The following is a 25,762-nucleotide window of genomic DNA, read 5'->3' on the forward strand; positions in this document are numbered from 1 at the left end:
GCCCTTCACATACATGTACAGTACATTGAGGCACCCATACTCCAATACACACCCCTGTAGATGCAAACCTAGTGAATCTACTAATTAGGAAAGAGGTTGGTGATGAAAATTGAATATTTTTGGAGCAATGAATGTTAAAGTACAGACAAACTTGTCTCAGTGGTCACCTCTTTATAAGGACCATTTGTCTATGTATAGTAGCCTATAATATTGTCTCCCTCTGGAAAGAAGGGTGTGTTATATCTTCTGTCTAGAAAGGCCACCTGTCTACAATGGCCCCTGTATCTGTCTCCCTTGGGTATTATGCTCCCGTACGTAAAAAGTTGGCGAAGGTATTGTGCGTCCGTGTGCTGCCCTCTATATATACCCAGGCATGAACGTCTATAAATTCATTTGTAATCAGTAATTCGAAAAAATTCGGGTGGTGGAAGAAAAAAATTTTGTTTTTTGTTTTTTGGGTGGGGGGGGGGGGGGGCGGAGGTGGTTGAGCTCCAAGCCCCCTCTAGCACTACCTCATTTCTGTAACATGTAATTCGTACTGAATGTATGCAGTGTCTGCAAATAATACACACACAATTCCACAAAGTCATTGTGATATCAATGGTTCGAGTATAGAGTGATTTGTATGGATCATCATAGAAAGTATCACAAACACAATATCTCTAATACATTATTATTTTAAGCATATGAAGCGCATGATGATTCACACCAATGAGTAACAGATCCACATACAACTGTAGAAATTTGCATGTTGTAGTAGAAGAATCATAGAATGCATTACAGTCATTAAGGTTCTCAAATACCACCTGACTCATCACAGGGCCCCACAATTTAGGAGCTTATAGCTATTTCCATTAGATGGTTAAATTGGCCATCTTTAGTAGATGTAGACTCACTCATTACTTTTGTTTGCTCTATGGATATATGAACCATTAAACCATGATACATGGTGCATGCTCCACTTACTTTAAGGGCCTTAATAATTCTGTGATGTGTAGATGTATGTAACAGAGGGTAAGTCATGCTAGTATATTGCTATATGTAGACTCATTACTTCTGTGTTTTGTGAATATATGAACCATTAAAGCATGATACATTGAAATGCATGCATAATCTGTACTGTAAGGACCCCAGGAGCAATTATGTGATGTGTACATGAATCAGAGGGTGAGTCCTGCTAGTATATTGCTAGGCTTTGGATCTAGGGAATATATTGAACAGTGAAGCTGCAGTAGATGTAAGCTCATTACTTTTGTTCGCTCTATGAATATATGAACCATTAAAGCATGATATATTGAAATGCATGCCTGTTTTATACTGTAAGGACCTTTGTTATTATGTAATGTGTTCATGTATCAGAGCGTACATGTAGTATATTGATAGGCTTTGGATCTCAGGAATATATTGAACAGTGTATCTGCAGTAGATTTAGACTTATTAACTTTGCTTGATCTGTGATTGATTATGAACCATTAAAGCAATATACATTCAATTGCATATTCTGTAAAGCCTGTAGTAATAATGATACCTGTATTTTCAGAGCATAAATTGTGTGTTTCTTGGCTCTGTACTTGTAGAACTACAGTAGATGTAGACTCATTACTTTTGTTTGCTTTGTGAATATACATGTATATGAACCATTGAAAAAGAATGATGCATTTTGTCAAGTCTTTAGTAAAATATGAAGTATTTTCAGAAGCTAAGTCATATAATACAATGGTTTGAATGTATATAGGAGCATATATAGAACAGCAAAACTCCAGTAGATGTAGACTCATAACTAATGTGTGCTCTGTAATGATAGAAATAATTAAAGCTTGATATATTCAGTTGCATGTATGTGTATATTTCATACTGTGAAGTCTAGGGTATATATTCAGAGAGTAAGTCACTTGAGGTGTTCAGCTTTGGACCGACTCTACACAGGGGGTCTATAAAACAGTAAAACTACAGTAGATGTGGACACACCACGCAGAAAATGAATTATGTAACAGTGATGGAGTGCATACCTTGACATGCGTTCGGCATATTCTTTCATGCTCATACATGTTGGCTTTCACAATCACACATGTAGGCCTTCACAATCACGCTGCCTGTCCCAATATACAAAGTGGATTTAGATGAATTATCACTGTGTGGGAAATGTTATCATGTATTTTTAATTCATTTAGTGAAGGGGTTCTTGGAAATGTAGATAAATGATAAGGAAAGATGTCAAAAGAGAATGTCAAAAGAAAAGAAAAGAATAGAGTGATTCAAGAAATAAAGGAAAGAAGACAATCTGATAAAAGGACTTGAATAGGAGAATGAGTAATGCTATGGTCACATTACCCAAAAGTAGCCTGCTCGGCGGCCGAGCGGCGAGTTTTTAACCAATTCTGCCCGGCGGCTGCCCGGCCACCGAGCGGCGGCCGCCCAGGCACCGCTCGATTTTAGGGCATCGCTCGGTCGCCGCTGAAGTTTTAGCGCGGAGTTAAAATTGGGGCGGCGCCTGCTCACTTTTCACTCGCCCCCCAAAATACGCTGGGTGCCTGGGCGGTCGCCGCCCGGGCACCGACCTAATTGCTGGGCGATGCCTAAATTCCAGCAGCGACCGAGCAGGCTACTGATCGGTCGGTCGCTGCTCAGATTTGTGACCATAGCTTAAGAATTGCGTTTAAATCTTGAAATATTTGTCAGAATCAACTACAAATGAATTCTTTTAGATAGTAGAGCCCATAATCAAGATATGCATTTAAACCATACTTTTGATTGTATAAGCAGCTCCTCTTCTACATGTACTTTCCATCTCTATTTATCATGTACTGACTGTTTACAATACTAGGGCTGAATCTGGGAACTTCTGAATGTTTTTCCCGAAAGAAAGGATGCATTGTGGACTCTGTCATGACTGAGTCATCATGGTGCTATGTGCTTGGAATGATGTCTAAAGTAATCATTCTTCCATGTCTCTGGTGATGGAGAACGAGTATTTCCCTGTTGGCCACTGCCCCTGGAAGTCTGAATGGCTTTTCCACTCATTGCAGTGAAGGGTGAATGGTAACCATTGTTGGTTGCCATGGGCCAAAAGTTTGTTTTTTTCTATCATGAGATTGTGTGAAGGGCTGTTTACATGTATACATGACAAAAGCTTGTTTTTGCATGTAGGTATGTGATGTACAGACTTGCTAAAAAGGTCACATGTACTAAGACATCATATCTTTTGGTCTGTTGATTTGAAAGAATTATTATATATTATCGATTTACAGTCTTGTTTTCTTCCTCATGTAAACCCACAAAAACTCATGAATGGATAAAGCAGTCCATTCTAAAATAAATTATTCAGAGTTGTACAAGAGAGACTTTCTGAAGTAATTTGATCAGCATGATATGTCAGGCATGCATGAACCATGCTTTGGACAAGTGTGAATGCCTCTTGTAGTATACAACTTCATCTCTTAGCTTTAATCATCATTTATCAGTACCCAATCCATCTGATACGTCTTCCCCTTTCCAAGGGACACCTCATTCCCTGGGTATGTTACTGAAAATACATGGACCGGGATTGGAAAGTCGTTGGAATTGTTCACACGAGAAAGGAAGCATTGTGAGAATGTGTTGCTAGTGATTTATTCATCTCAGGGTTATTTGTCCACCTGCCTCGCATGATCATCATTTCTCCATGCCTGATGGATACATCAGATGCTATACATGCACTGTATACCGTTGTCATTGGAAGCTGTGCGGTGGGTGATGAGGCTAAGTAAATGTCAGTCTTGATATTGATGTGCGTTTGCATATATTTGATCTGATATCTCCGTGTCTGATTTCTCTATTATTGTTTATAGAGAGAAGAAAGGGAAGGGTCATTGAGAGATGGAGAGAGAGAAAGAGCATATATGTGTGTGTTTTTAGAAAGAGAGAATGGGGGGGGGGGAGCTGAGGTTTAGCAAATTAAATGCATATTAAAGACTACATGGTAATAATTCAAATATGTATATATACATACAGTGTACATAGATTCACATATCTTCATTTCAGGAAATATGAAGTACAGTCAAACCTGTCTATAGCAACCGCCCAAGGGAAACACAAAAAGTGGCCTTTGTCTTAAGTACATGTTTCAATGAGAAACCATTTTCAAGGCAAACAAAAAATGTGGTCCTTGTAGACAGGTGGTCTTTGTAGACAGGTGGTCACTAAAGCAGGTTTGACTGTATTAGAAGGGAATATCAAGGAGAAGGAGAGGAAGGAAAGATGGAGACAGATGGATTAGGAGAGATGGCTGAGATGTGGAGAGTAATGATTATAGGTCATATTGTAACTGCTGCAACTGCAGTGTTGTTAGCATTCTGTTGTTGATAAGATTTTTAAAGTGGAGCCACTGCATGACGACAGTTAAGCAGTATTACTGAAAAGAGTGAATAATTGCCTTTATAGATGTTATTTATAAATCTACTGTTTAGTTTCTTTTTTTGTTGTCTGTGAAGCCAAACGTTAAGAGCAACATTACTTGAATTTGATTAAAAAGAAAGTCCATGGAGTCAGGGATCCTCCTATTCTCAATTAAGTATCTGTTTTCATTTTGTGGGTAAAAGCCCATGAAAGTATTTAACTTAAGAGCTTCGTGTTTGCAATTGGCAAATGGAGGGAAGGGTGCATCAGATTTCTGTACACGTTGCCAGCAGTACACATCCTTTTCCCATTTCCCATGCACATCAGGTATATGTGTTTGTGAAGCAAGGTAGTCATGGACCATGCTCCGACATGTAATTGACATTTTTGGGGATAAGAGCACAAATTATTGATGAACGTGGCCAATAGGTTTCTGAGATATACAGCGGTACTTAGGCACCTCTATCCATTACGTCACATGTGTGCCAGTGAACCGTGATGGGAGCTGGGTAATGCAGTGATTTACTGTTGAGGAAATGAACTTTAGTGGATCCATGCATCACAATTTCTGTTTTGGTTATGGGCACAAGCTGTTTTCACAGCATAGATAAATTGCAAGCAGGATAGAATATGTGTTGAATAAATCGAGCCTGATGTATTTGAAAGGGAAAGGAATTATGAAATGAGTCTGAATGAATGTGGGTTACAAGAAAAGATAAGATGTAAAAATGGAATATTAGACTGTTCATGGGGGAAAGAAATTCAAAAAGTCATTCACATTTCAAATCAAATTAAAAATGATCCCATGAAAAATGATACCTACACTTTATGAGATCATTATATGAGAGTTTTACAACTCAATTTATCTAAATATTCTAATTTGTATCAATTCGTTTTAATCCATTCCATTATATGTGTAACTAAGTTACATAAGTACATTTAGAATATTACTGATGATTCAATGCCATATCGACTCCTTAAGTGGCAAACAAGATTACCTGTAATGCTAGCAAATGTCCTGTACCACATCCACATGTATTCATATCCCAATAGAGGTGGTATTCTGGACTTTACTTCATATACTCTCCATTTCTATTGCCAGAATGACATAAGTAATAGATTTTATATTTTAACAAATGTTGTTATTATTTCATCTGTTGAGAGCCAGAATGGATTTAAATCATATCATTGCAATACCCAGAGGTTAATAAAGTGAAACCTGTATATAAAGACCGCTCAAGGGAAACATGAAAAGTAGCCTTTACAGGCAGGTGGTCAGTATGTACAGGTTCCTTTAAGACAGGTTTCAATGAGAAGCCATATGAAAGGGAAACAAATAATTTGGACTTTATAGACAGGTGGTCTTTCTACTAATGTATATACAGGTGGTTGCTAAAGGAGGTTTGACTGCACATGCATGCCTTTACTGAGGGAATTTTGAAGCTTAAAGAAGACCTGACTATAGATTAATTATTAGTTTTTTTTTCTCCAACTGGTCCACTTGCTTGTATATATGGTTCGACGCAATAGTGCATGACCTGGGATTAGGCTTAAGTATATAGCTGCAGATTCTTTAGGAAACAGTTAATATAGGTACATGTATGTTCCTATCAAATTGTATATTATAATTTGCATCCTGCTGGTCAAGAGACATTTCTTTGAAGTTTAGGTCTTCTTGCCCATGCCATAAATGAACCTGAAGCACGGTTACAAACCATTCATGACTCGAACCTTTCCTGGTACTTGTCTCTGAAGTGCATATCACTTGGCACATAGCACTGTGGTAATGCTGATCGTATGTATGCAGGTTGAGTGATAGGGGACTATGTCCTTCACCATTGCGCAGGATTAGCTAGAAATAGGAGGATCAATAAGACTGCTCAACGCCACATATCCAGATCAATACAGGAATTTCATTAGGCTATGCTCACCCATCTCATAGTCCTGCCATAGCAGAGTATAGCTAACCAGGGAGCCAGCAGCTAGCTAGCTCTAGACTGAAACCCATTTAGGAGGTCATGCATATCAAATGATACAGGCTTGGTTTCATTTCTCATTGATCGCGGCACATGAACAACATAACCAGTTTGCGATTTTTCAAGATGTGTACTTCTGCGAGGGGTCAAAAAGTCGCAGCAGTGGAGGAATTCCTGGTTAGAAATGAGGACAAGTATGTTGTATGATAAGGAAGAAGTTTTCATGCTAACTAAAAAGGCAAAGGGTTTTAATCCATTCAGAATCTTACATTTTAAGAATTTACATTCATCCAGAATTTCAGTTTAAGCATGAATGAGAATGACATATAATAATGTATTACAGGTACTTATAGTAACATTGTGATGGTTGATTTCACAAATCTGTTGAATCAGGATGCAAAGCACGTAAAATTATGTTTGTATGTATGGAATATCCAACTACGATGCCCCAAATCCGCAATTAATTCTCGCTACCCCAAATAGCGATTCTGCCGAGATCCGGGGAAAATCCTGAAAACGCGCATTGCATTATGGGATAGCTTTTCGACATTACAGCTTCCTGTGCAGGCGCGCGATAGCGCAAACGTAAAACGCCGTAACCACACAACGTGTATGCACCGAATATGTCGTCTGCTCGGTCTTGTTTTTTTTTCGCAAATATTTCAACGTTTATTTGAACATTTCATTCGTTGTTTTTTGCGTCTTTTGACATCAGTGACGATGGTTTTCTTTTGTGAGGCTGCACAGTGCTGGGCTCATGATTCCAAGCGTAAGAACCCTGAAAAATGGGGGTGGATGAAGGCCGTGACTTGGGATGGGACTCTATACCGGAAGTTGTAGTGACGACCCGAGAGAGTGAAAATTACCTCGTCTCGCGAATTTCGAGATTTTCGTTCCTATTTAGGGTAGCGAGAATTCACGCAATATGAAGATTTTTAACAAAGTTCAACGGGTTTTCGAACGGGCCTCGATGTGCGGCGCTTCTGAATCTAAATTCTCTCAACCATTTTTGAATTTTCCCAACCTTTTTCCATGAAAAAAAGACATAAAAACAGGCTATAAAAAATCTGTCAACACTTAAATGTCTGGAATAGAATGTAGAGCCATTTTATTGCTTTGTGAGATTTCCATTCACGTAAAATGTAATTAAATTGTAATAATATAGTTGGGAGAATTAAGGAATCGATCGGATCAATTTTTCCCAATTTGTACCATGCATAATGGTCCGTTTTCACTCAAATTTTCAGATTATCTTTAATTGTACATCTAGCATTGAAGTCACTACCTTAGCACCACTATCTCTCATCTGAACAATGTTACAAAGTCCCTTTAAGTTAAAATGTAATGTTTCTTATAATTTTCATCCATCCTTTTTTCTCATTAAAAAAAGCTGGAATTAAAGATACAATTTTTTGAATAATGAATAAAATGTTTACACGTAGGATTTTTCACTGAATAGATACTTACATGTAGTTACCATAGTAACCAGTATCACTTAATACTTTGATATTGGATTTAAGTGGCATGTCTATCTATAAGTGATACAGGTATCAACCACATAACACATTGGGTAAAGAGCACGGCATGCCCCTGGGTATAAGGTTGCACCGTGCACCATCATCATCATCATCATCCCTACTACGATCCAATGTCACAACACTCACTGTGCCATCATCACCTTGCCCACTGCGTGCTTCTATTGACTGCAGGTTTTTAATTAGTAACCTTTAGCATTTCATTTCAAATCAAATTTATCTCTCATCACTCTGTCTTGTCTTGCTTTATTACCCCCCCCCCCTCCTTATCTTGCTCTCTGTGTGGTCTTCCTACCAGTCTCCTCTACACCTATTTAGTATAGGGAGATGTAAATTATGTATGATGAAAGAATAAATTGGGATTTTTAGAAATGTAAGTTGGCAATTTGCATTAAGAAATGGTTTCTCTAAATTTTCTGTTTAACTTCTGTAAACTTGAAATATCAATAAAAGTTCGAGAATAAGAGAAAGATTTGCTGTGGCTATAGTTACAAAATGATTTCAATCTATTTATTCAAAAAAGCATACATGAGTTAAGGGATGATTGTGATTTGGTAGGGATCATGTATTCACTTGCGATATTGTTTAATACACAAGAATACTCATTACATTAACGCTCGTATAAGTTGGTATTAAAAATAACTGTGATTATGCAATCATTCACAATGTGGAGGGTTCTTGGAAAAAAGTGACTTTTCTTGCCAGCTACTCATTTGCCAAATCAATTACCTACATACAGCAAAGCAAGAGTCGATACTGCGTCTATCTCCTTTATTGCATGTAGAGTCTTCAAGATGTATAATTATCAGATTAGTCTTTAAGTACTAACTTAATTGGAATTCTCCTGTGGAAAGCAAATTAGCTTGAGCAAAGAACTATACATAGCACTTGTATCCTTCCTTGACTCTGTAAGTGAGTTTGCCCTGAAGATATATGCGCATATATCTCCCTAATGACAATTTTATCAGCAGTATGCTGTATGTTCTTTTTTAGTCAAGAGTCTGTATTCGGAGACTATAATGCTTTCTGCTATCCACAGCTCAATAATGCAGGAGGCTATCTCATTACTTTCAGTCATCTTGAATGACATCTGAGACAATTAGCACGCCTTTAAAGTATCATTCCCTGAGGATTCAGAGATATAATTTGAGCTTTTCATGATTTATTGAAAAAATATATTCTCTGCAGATTTACATGTATGTGTGAAAGAAATGTATAGCGCCTAATGTATGTGTATATTGTAATATGTCTGTCTCAAATTTACAGTCTTCTTTACATCCATTTTGAGAGAAAAAGTGCTAGTTTTGTTTAGCAGGTTATATGTTGTTCAAATGTTGTACTAATATGTGAGGTTTTACATACAGATAGACCTACATGTACATTGTATGGTGCTGCATATTCTATATTATGCACACACTTGAAAATATTTGAAATAACAGTGTAGGTGACAAAAACTTTAATGTCTTTCTTTGTTATTGTTTCACCCTAGCATTTCCTACGGACAATAAGGGAGCTGAAGGAGCAACTGCAGCATCGGGAACACAACCTACGACACTCGCCCAATGGGGACGTTACAAACGGTGGCTCCTCCTCACAGGGGACAGTCGGCCACCTGCAGCATGAGGTGGACAGTCTTAGGACAGAGAGGGACAGGGTCTCCAGGGAGGTGTTCCTCCTCCGCAAGACCCTGGAAGAGATGGAGCTGAGGATCGAGACCCAGAAGCAGACTCTGACGGCCAGGGACGAAAGCATCAAGAAGCTGCTGGAGATGCTCCAGAGTAAAGGGTTAAACACCAAGAAGCTGGAAGGAGACCAGGAGGACATGGACAGGATGCGATCCAAGGTGGTGGAATCAGAGACGAGGGTCATCAAGCTTCAGAAGCTCCTGGAGCAGAGGGACAAGGAGATGGGCAGTTTCATGAATGTAAGCTTCTCTATGTTTGGTGGAAATTAAGTTGACAGTGTCTAAGTTGATGTTGTCTGAAAACTATGAGGTGTAGTTCAGTCGGTGATATCCTAACAATAAACGGGATTGGTTTTCAGTTGAGTTGATGGTGTATAAATTCTAGGCTTGTTGCAATCGAGTTTATGGTGTTTATAAACTAGATTTGGTAACGATTGATTTGATGGTGTCTAGAAACTAGAATAAGATGCGAATGAGTAGGTGATGCCCCAAAACTGTCTGATAGAGTTCAGAGCATATACATGTAACTTGTATTAATACTGCGCCATCATCAACTTTGGTAATAGGCAAATTGTACCTACTTGTACATGATACAGTATTTAGGTAAAATATGCTTATTGCTTTTCAGTTCTATATCCTCGAGCCATTTCTCCCGTTATATTTCCTATTAAGAAATGTCAAATGCTCTCTGTCCAGGGGTAGAGTCTTCAGCAAATTACTCCATTAGTAATTCAAACATATGTGGCAGCACATGATATGAAGCCTGTGGAAAGGTGCCTGAGCAATCTCCACCGTGTGGAGTTTCAATTGGCCTCAGGCATTGAGAAGAAATATAATGTGTCGTCCGCATAATTCAGTTATTACACCCAGGATGCACTAAAGCAAGCTGATTTTAAAGTGCCCTTTTGTGTGCATCTTTTATGGGAGGCAACTTCTCTGGGGACTTCTCAGACGATAAATGGAGAAGGTCGAGGATGAAAGAGAAGACTTGAAAGCCGAAAGAGCAAGAAAGAGATAGAGAAAAGGGGAGATGATTAGACAATACAGAAGATAATGCATTGATAAATGATTAAAGAGCAACGATGGGAGAGAGAAAGAGAAAGAGAGAGAGAGAGAGAGAGAGAGAGAGAGAGAGAAAAAGAAATAGAGAGAGAGAGAGAGAGAAACAGACAGACAGACAGACAGATACAAAGAGAGAGAGAGAGAGAGATAATGAGAGAGAGAAATAAAGAAAAAGTGATATAAAAAATGATCAAAGTATACATCTAGAGTAGATATCAAACTGCCAGATGTTTGAGACATGGGTGCATTGAATGCTTCAGTAAGTGCACAAATTATGAATTGAAGACAGGTAGCAATTTATATCGAGCTATCGAGCTACTTAAATCTGTTGTGATTCCTGGAAGGACATTGGTGTAAAAGCACAGATTTGTCTCATCCACATGTATTAGGTACATGTACACTTGCATATCATCTTGCTACGCATATGTCCTCATTTTTATCTATAGTTCTTAAGATGTATTCTTCAATAAAATTTAAATGGTTGTAAGAAAATCAAAGCATTTGTTTCTCTGAATTTTTCATTTTTCAAATTTCAAACGATATCATCCAAATCAAGTTGAGCGCTTTACATATGAATGAATTATTCATTCTAAAACTTATTTAAGGTTTTTTTTAATAAATGGGTTACTTATATGCAGGATGAATTAAAAAGGAACATGGAGGATTTGTTAAATCTGTAATCCATAATGGCTGTATATATAATACCATAAAAACTTGAATTTGAAAGAAAATAAAAAAAGAGCAAAAAAAAACAACCCCACATTGATATCTACCAAAGATATGAAAGGAGTATACCTTTATTTTCTCTCGTTCATGGAAATGGGATATTGTAAATGTTGTTTTTGTGAAGTAGACACAACAATTTCCTTTGCCAATCATCATCCTTTTTAGCATTAAGGGATAATGATGATGTGGCATTGACACTAATGGACTTGTGTGCTTTCAATTACCTGTTTACAGGAGAATCGTGATGACAATGTTGGATCAAGGTCAAACGGCACAGCGGGACAGACAGATGACAGCAGCACAAGATTAAAGATCAAGGTTTATAGCGTGCTTTCATATTTAATTTCAAACCTACACAAAAAAATGCAAATGTATATTTGTATATTCACTAAAGTATATGTATACAATATTACTAAAGGCAAATGTATACTAAGACATTTATATTTTTATTTTTAGAGTATAAAATTTGCTTTAAGGCAACAGTATGCCAGGATATTTATTTTTAGAGTTTAGAATATGCTTTGTCTTTATTATTATCATGGGCATCAATTTGTACTAGAAAATCATTACCTAAGTTTCACCATGTTCTGATCTATCATGAGAAATAATCTGCTAAGTAAGATTTGAGAGTCTGAATAAATTAATATAACAAGTACCTCATAGATGGATAGACTAGTCTGCTAAAAAGATTTATAAGTGTGAATAAATTGATATAACAAGTACCTCTGAAGATTTCACTTTTCAACAGGTTCCACTTCATTCATCTAGTAAAACATACCTTTATATTTCTCCTATGATCTAGCTTGACCAACTGAAAGGGAAGCTGAGCCTTAAGGTAGCAGAGCTGCAGGCCCTCCTGACTAAGTTTGAGGCAATGAAACACAAAGAGCGAGATCAACAGGCTCATATCAATCTCCTCAAGGAATCATTAGCTGCCAAAGAACAACACTCTAGTATTCTGCAAGCTGATGTGAGTGCTCTGAGACTGAGAGAGATCCACCATGTAGGAAACTGGGTAGCTCTGGGCCCTGTCTAACAAAGACTTGCGAAATCAATCGCAAGTCCTCCAATCAATCGCAAGTTTGCAGTCTCCTATCTCTTATCTCTTATGTACATAGTTGCGATTGATATTAACTCTTTAAAGACAGGGCCCGGGCCATTAGCCTTGGATGGGGGAACAGAATGCCATCTGTAGTTGTGAAAGGAATGTGAAGAATACATTTTGCAAAACATAGGAACACAAAACTTCTGTCTATCTTTTGGTATTTCATGATTCCAACTACCCTGGCAGATTGTATGCCTATGGACCAGAAAGCCATCAAGGCTTCTTGTCATTTTTACATTAAAAAAAGTGATTGTAAAGGTGATATTATTTCTTCAAACTAGTACCTATTACTTTGGACTTTACAATGATAGTCTAAATGTTATGCACATCTTGTTGTTTTATTCTGTCATTATTTTGTGCGGTGAGAAAGTATGATACTTTAGCGTTGTCTTACAAACCGCATACATGTAGATACATGATGTCTAATTATACATTAGCAAATTGAAATCGACTTTTGAACTCTTCATTTGACTCCATGTAGGTGGAGGCCCTAAGATTTCGGTTGGAAGACAAGGAGCACCAACTAAACAAACAGGAGGTTGTCATGACAACCATTAACACTGACAAATCCAAGCAGTCTTCAGAAGCTGATGAGCTCCGAGAGATGAATGAACTCAAAGAACGAAAGATAGTTGCACTCCAACGAAAGGTAAGAGTTCTTAATAATCTTAACTTAATTTCTGAGATTATATCTACAGGTATAGTCCCAAAGCTCATAGTGGGGCAGATTAAAAAGCTATTGATTGTTTAATAAGTTTGTTTTCTATGTAGATATCACATGAGACCATTCTTGTACATTAGTTAAATGCATGTATTAAAACAATATGTTTTAAAGACACCATTACACATTAATCAACATTCTCTTTTTTTTAAATATGAAAGCTGCATTTCTTCTTTAAATTAATCTCCCACACATTCTCCTCGTTCATTTCAATTGATAGCTAGTATCTTAAAGTAGAAAATCTTTTTCATGACAAAACTTGTAATAAAAAATTGGGAAGATACATTTCCTTCAATTTTTACTTGTGTTCCTTACCAAATGTATTTGCAGTTCATTTGAATCAAGGTTGTTCATGCAAACGCTTCAAATTATTAACAGGATAGGTTCAGTATCCTCAATAAATTGGCTAGGGGAAGGGCTAAAGAGCATAAAGAAGTGAGACATAAATGAGAACGCACATCTAAAATATTCCTTAATTTACCCATGAGAGACACAACTTAGTTGGTAAGCAGTGGCTGCATGGTGGCGCATTAGATGTGAGGAAATGCTTTTCTTCTTTCAAAGTTGAAATCTTATCCCGGCTATGTGGGAAGAGTGTTAGAATCTCATGCCGGCTAGAGTAGGATGATGAATCTTTTATGAATACAAAATCATGGAGGACGTTTAGAGGAGAATCCCCTTTTACTTGAGGATGGATTGGTGTGTTGACACAGGCTTAAACCTCATTCACTCATGGTACAATAAACGTAACAAATAATGTTGCAGCAATTTTTTTTCTTTTTTCTTTAATGTAACGCAAGGAAAGTGGGGTGAAAAATGTAGCTTCATGCATTAAAGGTCCTTTGGTATATTCTGGAATCCATATGTTACATTATAGAGCTCACACTATGCTCATGTAAATTCATTTTGACAAGGTTTTTTCTTTTTAAAGACTGTTTTATATGTCATGTGAGAACGAGACTTTAGTAGGGTTAGAGAGGGATAGAAGTAGTCCTCATTTCATCTTGTGATTTGATATTTCCATAGAGTAACTGATCTTTCTGAGACCCTATAGGGAGCTCGTATTTCAAACCTGTACGCCTGCTTTATCGTAGGTTTTGATAAATGTTTGATCTGTAACTTAGATAGAGTACAATTTAATGGATTGAGATTAGGAAAATCTTCTGTAAAAGTGCAGTGGCGGTAAAACATTAGCCAATATAGCCATCTATACGAAATTGATAACATCAGTATTTTTCACAAATGTACTGTTATTCAAAATGAAAATGATGGCCACGAAAGTGTTTTGACCAACATTTTTTTGAGTGACATATCTCTTATTCAACATAGTCGCTGTAACTCAATCTTACAAGCTGTAGATACAAGTTGATCCAATAGCGTTTCACAAAAGACGGTTTTTATTACATCTAAGACCTCAAAACACATTTTTAAAAATCTTCCATTATTTACGCTAAATGACTGTATGCACACCTCTTTCTGTGGTAAAGTATGTTTGCTCCACCAATCTGTTCTTATCACTACACCATTAATAGTTACAGAAATCTATTGATTAGGACAGCCCCACACTATTGAATCTGTGTTTGCATTTGTTGGGCGCTGATTGGCTGTTATGTAATAGGATGTAGATCCTTCATGTAGGTGTTCCATGTTTACATGGTAGAAGCACTCCTCGTCAGCTAGTAGATGATGGGCTTCAATCTGTATTGAATTAAGCAGAGGTTGTGGACAGACATGCATGGTTAATTGCCAGAGCTGATGGGCTGATGAGTAAATTAGAGAGATTTATGCATGCATGGTTTCATAAAGTTAAAACTACATAAGCAGAGAACTAAGGAATATTGTCCTTGATGTCATTTGTGCATTATAAAAAGACATTATCCAGAAATGTTTAGTAGTTTACTTTTAAGCTGGTTGAATATTTTGATTTCAATTTTGTTTACTACCAGACAGGCCTGTTACCAGATACAGAGCCAGAGGATATATTTGATATTGTATTTCATTGTGAATCTTTTGATTGAACCTAGATTCTTTCCCATGGCAAACCTAGTATTATCAGGCACGTAGCCAGAGTTTGATGTTTGGGGGGGGGGGGGGCACATGTAATCGATCGAGGTAAAAAAAATGGGTCTAAAAAAAATGCAACCGATCCTGGAAATTTAGGTGTGGGCACGTCCCCCCCCCCCCCCCCTGGCTACGCGCCTGAGTATTATATGGTTTTTTTTTAATCTCATAGTTCAAAATATTGACTTAAAAAAGAAATAAGCTCAAATTACAGTTAAGCTCAGTAAAAATATATAATGTTCTGCAAAGTGATGTAAAATCAGTAGCTCATATGGATATTGTCCTTGCAGCAATACAACAACTGAACAAGACTAATTTCCTTTTTAAGAAACAAGTGTCTTTGTGAAGGATGATAAATTGAACAGATTGAAGTTGTAGTGGCCATTATCTGTGCACTTTAAGTGATTGTTGTGTACCGGTACTTTCAATTCCTAGAAATGTTTTTTATCATTCTTTGATATCTCTTGTGCACTTAGTAATTATGTACATTTGACAACGGAGTAGTTACTCTAATATACACGATGTAAATCTGTATCCGTATATTGAGATAACCTATTTCCTTCTATTTTTCTAGTTCTTTTATTTCAACTTTAAGAGCGTACATATTTATCATTTATGGAGAGATTAAAGATAAACTTGAGTTCTGGTAATGCGATTGCATTGTGAAAGAAAAGATGTGGAATGGATCAGAAAAGTTTATCATATAGCATGTAAGTAATGGTGTGTAGTGCAAGGTTCTGGAGTCATCAAAATCATCATAAGTTTGGCAGAGTCTTGGTAAAGTAACAATCACTTACACAGAAAGATGTATATGGGACAACACAAATGGTGTCGGGGCTAGTACTACCCTGATTTCCTTATCTTTCTATGCTCATTACTCAGCCAGTATACATTTTCTTCCAAAATTGTTTGGCACATGTCATTTATTTGTAATCCTGAACATTCAGTGTAAGTTTCGTTAGATTCTGTGAGAATTCATTTTTTTTTTTTACCAGAACTCAAGTTTATCTTTAATGAGGTGTTTTATATTGCATTTTTACTCCCCAGAACTGTAAGATAATTTATTTGTACCTATATGCCAAGAATGATGATCATTCAGCCTTACAGGCTTTAAAAAGCTACAGAAAGATAACTCAGTAATCATAATTTATATGAATATTTTTCTGCCTTCTTTCATCCTGTACTATGATTTCTTTTATATTTTGTTCTTTCATTGAATCCATGATTTTCTTTTCTTTTGACTTTTCAAAGCACGCTGATTTGTCAAAAGGAATGGAGCTACAGGGGAGCAAATTAAAAATTCTGCAAGTGAAGGTGACCAAAATGTCCCACCCTCTCATCCCAAAGGGGTGTGTCCATTCTATGTTCCTGTGTTCATTTGGCTTGGGTGTTTGTTAGTATAGCTTCTACCAAAATCAGAATCATGCTGTCTTGTCTTCACTTTCCTTCTAGAGTACCATGAACCAGAAATTTTTGTGACATGAAACTTTCGCCAATTGTTCAGGAGCTGTTTTCACAGCAAGAAAGTTTCGAAAAATTGAGTGTTGTGCTGTGATTTACTTGTTTCATGTCATGATGCTTTTGCGAATGTGAACCACTTGTGACATTTGTGAACAATTCATGCATGAAAGTTTCTGTTTTTAATAGTAGTAGGCACGCCATTGTAAACATTTTCATATGACTTCAAGTATGAGGTTTCGTCAACACCATCTTTATCATGAAGTACCCTGAGATATATATCAGAGTGACCCTCAGAGTGTGATTAATGTATTATTTGTGTTTATAAGTGTTTGTTAGTTTACCCTGCCATGTTTTCAATCCTGCAAATCTGTCTTTGTTTGGAGAACGTCCACTTTTCCTTTTTCACTATCATTGATCATCTTTCACTTCTACTTCATTTGTTTTCATGATAAAGGAGTGATAGACTAGACATCATCTAGTATTTTGTAAAGTGATGGTAGTGTAAATGTGTAATCAATGCCCACCACCCAGTTGTGCTGGTAGATGCTTGTCTAACACTTCAAGGATCGTCATTTATTTATTTTTATTGTGAGGAAAAATATATGATCACTTGTGAAACTGATGCAGTTGCACTGTTCTGAAGACGTGCTTTTATTGCATGGAATCTTGTTTAAAACAGTAGAAGCATTTGTTCCTCGAGAGTAGTTTTATAGTGGTAGTGTGCCCATCAAAATTGTGTTCAACGGTAAGTAGAATCTGTTAATGTACTACGTACAGGAACCTTTTTTCCCAATGCAAGCTTTTATGCCGTGTTCATTATGTTGTGTTTGCCATATGCGTAAGGCATGACGAGTGATGTTAGATCAGAATTAGTTAAAATTTGTTGACTGGATTTCATAACAGGATTTATGTAAAACCATAGTTTAAACCTTCATTTATATGAATATTATGCTTATCTTGTCATGACCGCTGGACGGCAATAGAACTCTTATTTAATGTTGTTTAAATTGATAGCGAGACTCAGGCCATGATTTTTTAACATTTTTTTTTAAGGGGGGGGGGGAACCCAGGTTGAGTTACAAATATAAGTTGAGTTACAATATAAAATAAGACATGAGGGAAAAGTTTGGACCAAAATTAATCTAATTCCTTGATTAATAGAATTCCAGACCTTTATGTGGTACTTGTACATGTCGATACCACAAAGAAACAAATTGTTTAAATGCCTGATGTCTTTTCTTGTAATTTTATTGCAATTCTGAAAAAAGTGAAATCACACAAATGTTATTTCCTCTTCTCCGCAAATACCCTTACATCTTCAGTATCTAGCCGCATTAAAGATATTGTCCTGCAAGTTGTATTTACATAAGATTGTATTTCCCACTTCCTGACTGCAAAGGATAGCATTTGTAGCGGCGACGTCGGCAAAATATAGTCTTTACTTTAATTCTTTACTCTGACTTTAACTAGTATTTAGTATCCCAAATCTCTAATACCTACACATTTTCCAAGTATAGTCTTGTAAGTAATGTGAATAGCATTTACAAGTGCAGTTGTGCATTTGATCGAGGCAAATGGCAGAGTAATACTTATAGCTGATCATCTTTTTATAAGTTTGATGAGGACCATTGTACGAATTGTCTGAATGGCTAAACTAGCCAATCTTAAATAGTCTTGCTCTGTAGGATGAACGTGAATGTAGGATGGCCCAATAATCAATCAAATCATACATATGAGCACCTAGTGAAACGGTATCTGGCTGGCCTGATATTTGTGGGCAAAGGGGCCATCTTGTAGGTGGATGAATAAAACGGGCTTCAAAACTTGCATTGTATAGCATTCTCTCTTAATGCAGAGGAAGTATGAAGTCCCTTCAAAAGAGGGCATCATATTTTTTTAGAATAGTTTGGTGATACAGATTGAAGAAAGTCTGCCAATTGAAGTCAACTAGGGAAAGTGAATTTGACGATGCCTTGATGTTATATTTAAAAAGTCTTAATGAAATTATACATTGCTTTTCCAATGCAGTGATTTACTTCTTCAGTCTTATGTTGTGGGGCTACCTATTTATTGTATGCATTGAAATATGAATGGTTTAATAAACAAGAAATGCAAGAAATACTTTCCTGATTTCATTAACATTTGAAGCTGAAGGTTAAAAGGTCAATGAGGGATCTCAAACCTTAATGCAATCAACAGAATATGCATGGATCTATTTGAGTGCATACTTGAGGTGAAGAAGAGATGATACCCTTTCCATGATTATTTGGGGGTCACCATTTCATGTTAGCCAGTGATATTTCTAAAGTTCAATTCAGAGAATCGCATTGAAAAGAGCCATACTTAAGCTTTCCGTCTTGCACTCATCAGAGTAAAAGGCAAGAAGTTCAATTCATATTTTACTAAAGATTTTAAAGTAGGAAATTTGGTTCATGTATATTTACCTTCAATTTTTACCTGCATTTCTTGTTAAAATGTTTGTGTGTTTCTGTTCAATCACTGAGTTATATGCTGCTATGTTAGAAGATGAGCTGAAATTCTTTTTTATACTGGTGCTTTGGGGATGAAATACATATACTTTTTTTTTTAACGTGTTTACTTTTTTCCTACTTCCATTAGATAAACCAAATTCACATAATAGATGAAAATACCAGGACTTATGTAAACGTACATTTTGTGTGATTTCCCCTTATTGTTAGCTAGATGTCTGTGACACTTTGGATCCACATTGCATCATGACCCCTCCCCCATGTAATATTACTATCGAATCTATCTGATCAAGGTTCTGAAGTGAATGCAAGGGTTTTGTAAACCTGTCCTTTGAGAACAATCATGCCATTAAATGTAGTTTTTTTTAATCCTGGCTTAAAACCAGTTTGATTTTTTCCCCACCCTAATCGAAAAGTATGAGATGTCTCACTGTCAAGATTTTATGCATAACCTATGAATAAATAGTCAGAACCTCAATCAGAAAGATTTCCCTTTTTAAATCCTTTGGATTTTCTACTCTTTGAAATTTCTTCTCATGACTGTTGCATACATAGATGTATTGTACCTGTAAATATGTATGATGAATGGTGGCTTTTAGAAGTACACTGCGCTGAATAAGTCCCATTGTTGGTCATCTGTGATTCATTTGTAATTATATCTTGTTTATTTCACATTTTCTAATTGGTAGTGTCATATGATCCATGCTTTGTGCAGTGTGCTTGCCCAGATTGACTGTTAGAGCAACTGTTTTACATTTTCATAGAAAATTGTGTATCTTGTAAAATATTGCTCTGTATTTCCCCAATTAGCATTCTTGTGAGTTTGACTCTCTCAACACCCTTTGACGTTGCCTCTGTGAATGAACACCTTTGTACTTAATGCTAACTTTTTATTCATGGTTCAGGACCAAAAACAGGGAATATGACCAGTTTAGAAATTGGTCAAGTATAGCAGAAAGCAAGCATGCAAGACCAGGACTTACTTAACATTTATTTTCTGGAACCAAAAATCAGTCTTCAAAGTCAGTCCACAGAATATGCATTTGTACCTGATGCTGTAATGTGAAACATAGCTTCTTGTTGTTCCGTGTTGAGTTACAAGTGATGATGATATAGCCAGAGTAGCTCATACAGTTGTACTCAATGCACTAAATCATTATTAATCTTGTTACAGGCCTGTCTTATGACTTCATCACTGTATTTGAACATTCATATATATATATGCGATAGTCTCTGTGATGTTCCTCCATAGTTAGAATGTATTGTCGCTCTTTGCAACTGATCACCTCCTTACTCTTTCTCCATCTTCAGAATGAGAGCTTTCTAGAGCAGCTGAAGGAGCGAGACAGTCAGACGTTGTCACTTCGCGATCGCCTCACTGCTCTCCAGGCCGACCAGAGCAGCTCCGACAGCGCTGTGTCCAGTCTGGAGGACGCCCTCATTGACAAGGACCGGACAATTGAGAAGCTGAGGGCGGAGAAGGAGCAGGAGATCAAAGAGAAGGAAGAAGCGATCGGGAGACTGACAAAGCAGATTGAGGAGCTCAAGATGCAGACTGAAGAACTTCAGAAGAGCACGTCAGAAAAGGAGGTAGATTGAGTTTGGTTCAGGCTGAAAGGGATTGTCCCAAAGTTTTAACATATAGAATCAAACCTATATATAATCTGAAAGCCTGAATGGTGCTACCTTGATGTGAAATGATAATACTTTAATAACTTTTTGGCTCTCAACACATAATACATGGTTCATAAAGTTGATAGAAACAATTCTTTTCCCATAACATCCATACTTATAATTAACATGTTTTAAATGATATTCAGAAAGTCGCAAAATAGTGAATGGAAACTTTACATTGAATTGTAAAGGAAAAACAAAGGAAGCTGACTTTTTCCTTGTCACGTCAGGGCCCCGTCTTACAAAGAGTTGATATCAATCGCAACTTATTTGCTATTGATATCAATCGCAACTATATACATAAGAGATAGGAGACTGCAAACTTGCGATTGATTGGGAGACTTGAGATTGATTGGGATAAATGGCAACTCTTTTTAAGACGGGGCCCAGTAAACCATATGTACATGAACAAATATACTTCCTCATTTTGAAAACTAGGAGTGTAGCTATTGATATCTCACCGAGCTCAGATCCCAACTAATACTCATTGAATCGTTCATGATTGTCTTTTTCTCCATTATCTCCAGGCATCTTTCCTTGATCTGAAGGAGCATGCCTCGACGGTAGCATCAGGAGCCCTCAAGAAGGACTCCAGGATCACCACCCTGGAGATCCAGCTTGCTCAGAAGACAGAGGAGTTAATCCAGGCTGAGAGTGAACTCAAGAAAGTGAGTGCATGGGTCATGACTAGTGTATTTAATAGACAAATGTCAAATTTATTTGGATCATGGTCTGAATTCACAATTAAGGTTCGGCCATGAAGATCCATGCAAGATCATGGTCAGAATTCACAATAAAGGTTCGGCCCTGAAGATCCATGCAAGCAAGATCGTGGTCAGAATTCACAATAAAGGTTCAACCCTGAAGATTCATGCAAGATCCATTAAATTCTTATCGCTTGTGCATCCTGCCCAAATCGAGATCGTTGTAACTAACCAAATGATCCTGGTAGCTATTCAAGATCTCACATGGTAATACATGGGAGATACATTATGCACATTTTACAGGTGTGACCAATATCTCTGTGGCACATTTCATAGGTTGTGATTGTCACAAAATGGTTTGAAAGTCACTCTTCTCGAATGATTCTATAGGTTTCATATGATTTTTGGTAACAATGTCAAACTGTCTAGTATATGTTTATACTTGCTTGAGCAATGGAAAGAAGATAGTGGATTCAATTTGGGGGTGAATGGAAGCCTATTATCAATGGTGTAGACAATTTACCTACTTTTCATAAAACATTTATTGTGAATTGAATACCTTGACTGGATTTACACTGCCCTCAAAATTAATACATTTGGGGGTTGCAGTTCTTTCATGTTAAACTTCTCCCTTCAATACTTAAGTAACCCTCCCCCTTTCATATTCATAAGATGCATTGGTGTTTAGGGTGTTATTATCATTAAACAATACTCAATTTGTTTACATTTTAACTAATATCGATACACTTCCTCCTTTCTTATAACTCAATTTATTAATATAGTACCTTCTTCCAGTTAGAAATTATATTGTGATATATTAAATTTGAATTTTTAGATTATCTCGCTTGTTCGTATCCGTTCCCAAGTTATTTTTTTTCTCCAGTTTTGAAGGGCCTTATAAAGCAATTGTCCCCTGTTCACCCTTGTCCATTTGCAAAAAAGCTCCTCCATAAAATTGCATGTGCAGTAGGCAAACAGAAAGAGAAATAGTTGCAAAATTCTTGCAAATCTATGTGAATAGAAGATTGTGACGGATATTGCGCTATCTCGTAGTTGGTGTAAAACATGTGTAGATCTGAATTTAGAGTATAGAAATTTTGTATGAATTTTATTGTGAATATTATGCTGAAAATTGTTATTATTATGAAATAGATTGAATACCCCCCTCCCCATCTCCCCCCCTTATATAGAACATGGTTGCAAATTTTGAATAAGGTCTGTTTGAAAGTGTGACTGATGATGCATGAAAGTGATCATTGAGAAACATAAAGGCCACACAGGACCAAGAATATTCTATTCTTTGAGGTCCTTTTTCTTTTTCTTTTTCATCTTTGACAGCTCATTCACTTTACACTATTAAGAAATCGCACAATTGAGAAGTAACAAATCTGGGCCCAGTTTCATCAAACGTGTTATAAATATCAACAAATGATAAATTTCTATGGCATATTCGCTCTCAGCCAATCAGATGCTACAATTTCAGTAGCTTATAACAGTTATTTTAACTTGTTATTGATAACAGGTTTTATGAAACAGGGCCTTGGTGTTTCACACTAATCTGTGATGGTGTGATGTCCTTAATAATAAGGTGTGGACAGACAGGGTGTTGAGATTGACCCCCTTTTTACCCCTTTGAATCCTTTCATTTTCACCCAATATAATCCCCTTCTTTCCATGCTAACTCAGATGCATCGTAGACTACAGGCGGTAAGTATTCATCATGCATGTGCATGAAATTCAGCGGATCTTTACAAATGTATACCAGGGGGTGTTTCACAAAGATCCTAAATCAAACTTAACTCTAAGTGGGACTTAAATATTATGGAGAGCCATTTGTAGCCTTAAATCAAAATATATTCAAATAAATAATTGAAGTATTTTAGACTTTTCATAAATTACACATCAAGAATAAGAAACCTCCTTGATAATAGAAATATGAATGATTTGAATTAACATTTTAAAATAACTTTTACAAAATATTTTCGAAGATGCTAACCGCTTCCCATAATTTTTAAGTCCAACTTAGAGATAAGTTCAACTTAGGATCTTTGTGAAACACCCCCATGTACTCTCCATTTAACAGAGATGACATTATGACCCTAATTAAATATTATATCAATCATTTTATTAAAAAACTATTAAAGATGGATAAGTAGTGTATTACTCTTTAGTAATTAATCTATACATGACATCCTAACTAATTGATTATTGATAACATTTGAGATTATAATGATAAAGATAATACTCAGATACTATGACTTCCTAATAATAATCTGTTTTTTATATAACATAACACATAACTAGGCATAGCACCCCTATATACTTTAATACAGAGTACATGAGAAATTATTACCCGTGCTGAAGTTACATTCCAAGGAGTAAAATTTCTGATTTGCACCTAGATTGACGGAGACAACTTCTGATAAAACGCCATGTTGACGGCCAGTCATTGGGTAGATTTGAACCCTCGATCTCTCAATGAATAGTCAAGTGAATGAACCAATATGCCATGGTACTCCTGTCATATCATGATAGCCTTCTCAATGAAGTATTGCAATTCATTACTTTGTTTCATACATATACAAGATACAAATTTTCTTGTTTTTGGAAAAAAATTATCATAGCTGATCCCTTGCAGTTAATATTAAATGTTATTATATTCATTATCCCCGAATGGGTAACATACTACAGGAATTAAAAGAGGCATATTTACATTTGGAAACACATGAATAGAAAGAAGAGTATATCATGTGAAAAGCTGAGTAAAAAAAAAAGTATTGACAAATTTGAAACATTCAGAGCCTATACTCAGACACTAATGTTACACACATGTATATGCTGTTTAGTATTTGTTTTTTGTTCTGCATGAAGCCTTTGAATGTTCCACACCCATTCTCCTTTCCAAAGTCTTGTAACACTACTGTGCTTGTCTGTTGATATTTTCATATTTGCTGCTCAGCAAGAAGAATATGAATGATACCAGCTTGAGTCTTATTTCCTTTAATAGTCAATCAATCGCTTGATATGTTATGCATTCATTATGGTTCTGCTTACATTTATATGTTTGTGTGAACTTTGCATAAATCGTCGCTGTTTTCACGAAGTGACGGTAGTGAAAAAAAATTGCATTCACTTTGCGTTACGATTTTCCTCACTACCGTCACTTCATAAAAACAAGGACGAAATGTAGTTCTTACCAATGAATCAAATCAGTTTGCACCCCTCAAAAAGATGTAACACATGCATTGTATATTTTACAACTTTATGAATGCCATGAGCATGATTTGATGCCATACTACACTATACAATTCAGTGAATAATGCAAAAAGATATAGTTCATATAAGTGTATTCACATTTTGTTATTGCCTTTTCTCTGCCTTCATAATATCAGAATTGTCAGTTTAATGAAAATCATCTTCATAGCATTATGTATGAGACGGTTACCCCTGGTCAGTGAATGACTCAATCCACTGTGTATTCGCTTTATTAATCAATAATAGTGATTAATCAGTCAGCAATATGGATACTTAGGCTAATTAGATAAATCAACAGTACATTCACCATTTATGGAGTAACGTATAAGAGACAGTTGATGTAAGGTCAAATATGAAATAAATTTGCTGTATCTTCAGATCACAGTCATCTGAAATTGACTTTATAGTTCATATCCTCTGCTAAGAACAAGGACATATAAAAGAAAAATATATGACCTAAAGCCCTTCTGGTTCTCCTAGCAGTCGATATGATGCAGACAGTGCCAATACTGGTAAAAATGTCAAAATAAAGAGAGGAAATTATGAATGACATTTAACTTTCCCAATTAATTTCCACAATTTTGAAAGAACAGATTTTGAAATAGTAATTCTGCATGTTTGTTAGTGAATCATACAGAAAGAGAAGGCACCTAGAATTTTTTTTGTTGATGCATAATACCCAACTTGGACATTCATTTCAGCCTCTCAACAATGATATTTATCTGCTAATGGTTGGAGATTAGGAAGCAGACCTGGAATAGCCTCTGACTATAATTTCAATACCAGATGAAATTGTTTTGTTTATGAAAGATTACAGCCCTTTCCACGGAGAAGGAAGAGTAGAAATCAACCCTTTACTCACTTTGATGTACTGAGGGAACAGTGGAATGCCAACGTAAACTGTTGTCAAACATACAGTTTTACATGGAATATAA

General features: G+C 36.4%; 1 protein-coding gene across 1 annotated transcript in view; it reads left to right on the forward strand.

Annotated features, from left to right (window-relative positions):
• LOC105441063 (ELKS/Rab6-interacting/CAST family member 1-like) overlaps positions 1–25,762 on the forward strand; it is an 80,405-nt gene that overhangs the window by 10,850 nt on the left and 43,793 nt on the right. Inside the window, exons 2-8 of the mRNA XM_030997082.1 lie at positions 9,375–9,809; positions 11,592–11,675; positions 12,160–12,327; positions 12,944–13,111; positions 20,506–20,784; positions 21,396–21,536; positions 23,259–23,279. Coding sequence (XP_030852942.1) covers positions 9,375–9,809; positions 11,592–11,675; positions 12,160–12,327; positions 12,944–13,111; positions 20,506–20,784; positions 21,396–21,536; positions 23,259–23,279 — 1,296 coding nt within the window. The remainder of the gene's footprint in view (positions 1–9,374; positions 9,810–11,591; positions 11,676–12,159; positions 12,328–12,943; positions 13,112–20,505; positions 20,785–21,395; positions 21,537–23,258; positions 23,280–25,762) is intronic.

The sequence above is a fragment of the Strongylocentrotus purpuratus genome, unplaced genomic scaffold (assembly GCF_000002235.5).
Source record: "Strongylocentrotus purpuratus isolate Spur 01 unplaced genomic scaffold, Spur_5.0 spur5_contig_858, whole genome shotgun sequence".
Taxonomy (NCBI): Eukaryota; Metazoa; Echinodermata; class Echinoidea; order Camarodonta; family Strongylocentrotidae; genus Strongylocentrotus; species Strongylocentrotus purpuratus.